This window comes from Gavialis gangeticus, unplaced genomic scaffold (assembly GCF_001723915.1).
Source record: "Gavialis gangeticus isolate Ggan-Ray unplaced genomic scaffold, GavGan_comp1, whole genome shotgun sequence".
In the NCBI taxonomy this organism is placed as follows: Eukaryota; Metazoa; Chordata; order Crocodylia; family Gavialidae; genus Gavialis; species Gavialis gangeticus.
In genome coordinates, this window is record NW_017729001.1 from 13,319,140 (window position 1) to 13,320,217 (window position 1,078).

General features: G+C 67.4%; 1 protein-coding gene across 1 annotated transcript in view; it reads left to right on the forward strand.

Moving 5' to 3' along the window:
- Positions 1-326: 326 nt before the first annotated feature.
- Positions 327-1,078, forward strand: part of SNRPD3 (small nuclear ribonucleoprotein D3 polypeptide) — a 5,311-nt gene continuing 4,559 nt past the window's right edge. The window contains exons 1-2 of the mRNA XM_019506867.1: positions 327-431; positions 625-776. Coding sequence (XP_019362412.1) covers positions 651-776 — 126 coding nt within the window. The 5' untranslated portion in view covers positions 327-431; positions 625-650. The remainder of the gene's footprint in view (positions 432-624; positions 777-1,078) is intronic.

Sequence of the window (1,078 nt, forward strand, 5' to 3'; positions counted from 1 at the left end):
CGTTCCCCGCTGCACTGGGACAGGTCGGGGGCCACAGGCGGGCGCCGAGGGGGCTTCTCCCTGCGTCCCCCAGGAAGAGGGGGCATGAGGGGGCTCCCGTGCAAGCGCCCGGGGCCGAGTGGAGCGCGCTGCCGCCGGGGGAGGGTGCGGGGGGACATCGCGTGCGTGGGCGGTGGCGCCCTGTCGCCACTCGGCGGGGGGAAGGCGGGGACCAGGACGCGGGCGGAACCTTCTCCTTGGCTGCCACGTCCCGCCGGCCCCTCAGCTCGGGGACACCCGAGTGGCGCGTCGCTGTTCGACCATAGAGTTGGGGCGCTGCGGGTTAGAGCGGGACGCTGGACTTCCGGTTCCGGCGCGCGGGGCAGGGCGGGAAGCGTGAGGGACCATTAGGGTGCTGCTGCGGGCCGCACGCTGTGAGCTTCTCGCTGCCGGTGGGTGGTGGCCGGGGCCGGGGCCGGGGCCGGGGCCTAGCTGTGGTCTGCGTCTTGTAGGGGTGGCGTATTAGTTTTCCCGGAGCGCGTCGAGGCGCGTTCTGGCGTGGCTTGACCCCGGGCGGAGGCCACGGGAGGCGCTGACTACCCCCTCCTCCTCCCCCCCGCCTTGTCTTGTTCTCCCCTCTCGCAGGGTAGGGCCGTGCTGTCGCTGCAGGAATGTCGATCGGGGTGCCCATCAAGGTGCTGCATGAGGCCGAGGGCCACATCGTGACGTGCGAGACCAATACGGGGGAGGTGTATCGGGGCAAGCTCATCGAGGCCGAGGACAACATGAACTGCCAGGTAGGCTGGCCCGGGGGTGGCCCCTAGTCTGAGGCAAAATGGGGTGAGGCCCCTACTCTGCCTCAGGCGCTTGCCTGAGATGGGCTCAGGGTTGGTAAAACACTGTGGTGCTGAAGCAGAAAGCAGGGAGCTGCACATCTCGGGCTGCCTCTGAGGCCACTTCTGTTTCTACCATATATAGCCACTTATTCTTTTACCAGGTCTGAGTACAGTGATGCTGGTGATCACAGCTTCTCATATCATCAGCCAGCTTCAGTTCCTCCTTCCTTCCCCAGAAGAGATTCCCGCCCCCCCCCCCCCCC